The sequence below is a fragment of the Penaeus monodon genome, chromosome 19, assembly GCF_015228065.2.
Source record: "Penaeus monodon isolate SGIC_2016 chromosome 19, NSTDA_Pmon_1, whole genome shotgun sequence".
Lineage (NCBI taxonomy): Eukaryota > Metazoa > Arthropoda > Malacostraca > Decapoda > Penaeidae > Penaeus > Penaeus monodon.
The window spans coordinates 6511587-6512673 of record NC_051404.1 but is presented as its reverse complement, the minus strand read 5'-3'; the positions used below and the strand labels follow the sequence as shown (position 1 = coordinate 6512673).

The following is a 1087-nucleotide window of genomic DNA, read 5'->3' as shown; positions in this document are numbered from 1 at the left end:
CTTTATTTTAGGCACTGATCTCATTCCTTATTGCAGGTTGAGTCAAGCACTGCCCCTGCCATGGACGAGGAGGGGTACCCACTCGCGAGTCTGGAGCAGAGACTGGAAAGTGAGGCCTCGCGCGGCCTTCTCTCGCGGTGCCACGAGTCGGGCGAGGCAGCCTACTGCCAGATCCAAGTCATCCGCAGGCCCCCCGCCGGCCCCGAAGTGCCCTCTCCTTCAGCAAGACGGAGGGGCTTGTTCGAGAGGCCAGGCGTTGGGCTTGCCCTTTGCGAGGCCCCAAGATTCAGCTACTCAAGGAGCAAACGCTTCAGGATCGACCAAGCTCTGTCGAGTCATGTGGAGGAACTCCACTCCAGGACCTCGTACCAGACTGCTATTAGGCGCCGGGCGCTCCACGTAAAGGTGGACCCCTTGCCCCTAGACCCGCAGCTTCATCAGGACGTGAGTAGAGTGCTCCACATCCCCGCCAACCAGGGCTGCCTTTGCAACGATCCAGCGTGCCCTACTGTGTCATCGCCTCCTGGCGATGTCATATGTAGAAACAAGCCGTTGGAAAACCCCCGCGTTATGCCGTCGTCTCCCTCAACAAATAAGCCCAAGGAAAAAAGAAGAGAAGTACACATCAGCATCTGGAAGGAGCTTTTCCTCGGCGAAGCCATCTTTGATGCGGAAGAGCCGACATTCCCAGACCCGAGGCATCGCTGCTTGTTCAAGTCTTCGAAATGGGCGAAGTTCATACCCTTCTACCTCCTCAAGCTTCTACATTTGTTATTCTTAATTCTGCGCGTTTGTCTGCCGTCGGTGAGCATAACTGGGTTCTACTACCACCGGGTGTACAAACACCTACGGATCCACCAGGTAGGCGAAGAGCGGGGAATCGAACCTGTGTTCACCGGCAAGGTCTACCACGGCCCCATCATCTACGGGGTTCGAATGCTGACCTGCCCCTTCTGCAGGGAGAAGAGCGCCTCGAAGATCAGCCTCAAGTACTTCGAGTCCACGTATCGAGAGCGGAAGGAAGCTGCAGTGCGGTAGAGGCGGGATGTGCTTCATGTGATGTGTTTTAGCTATATGTCTTAATAAA

General features: G+C 55.9%; 1 protein-coding gene across 2 annotated transcripts in view; it reads left to right on the top strand.

Annotated features, from left to right (window-relative positions):
- LOC119585029 overlaps positions 1–1087 on the top strand; it is a 7934-nt gene extending 6847 nt beyond the window's left edge. For both annotated transcript variants that reach the window (XM_037933644.1, XM_037933645.1), the window contains exon 2: positions 37–1087. In XM_037933644.1, coding sequence (XP_037789572.1) covers positions 61–1038 — 978 coding nt within the window. In that variant the 5' untranslated portion in view covers positions 37–60 and the 3' untranslated portion in view covers positions 1039–1087. The remainder of the gene's footprint in view (positions 1–36) is intronic.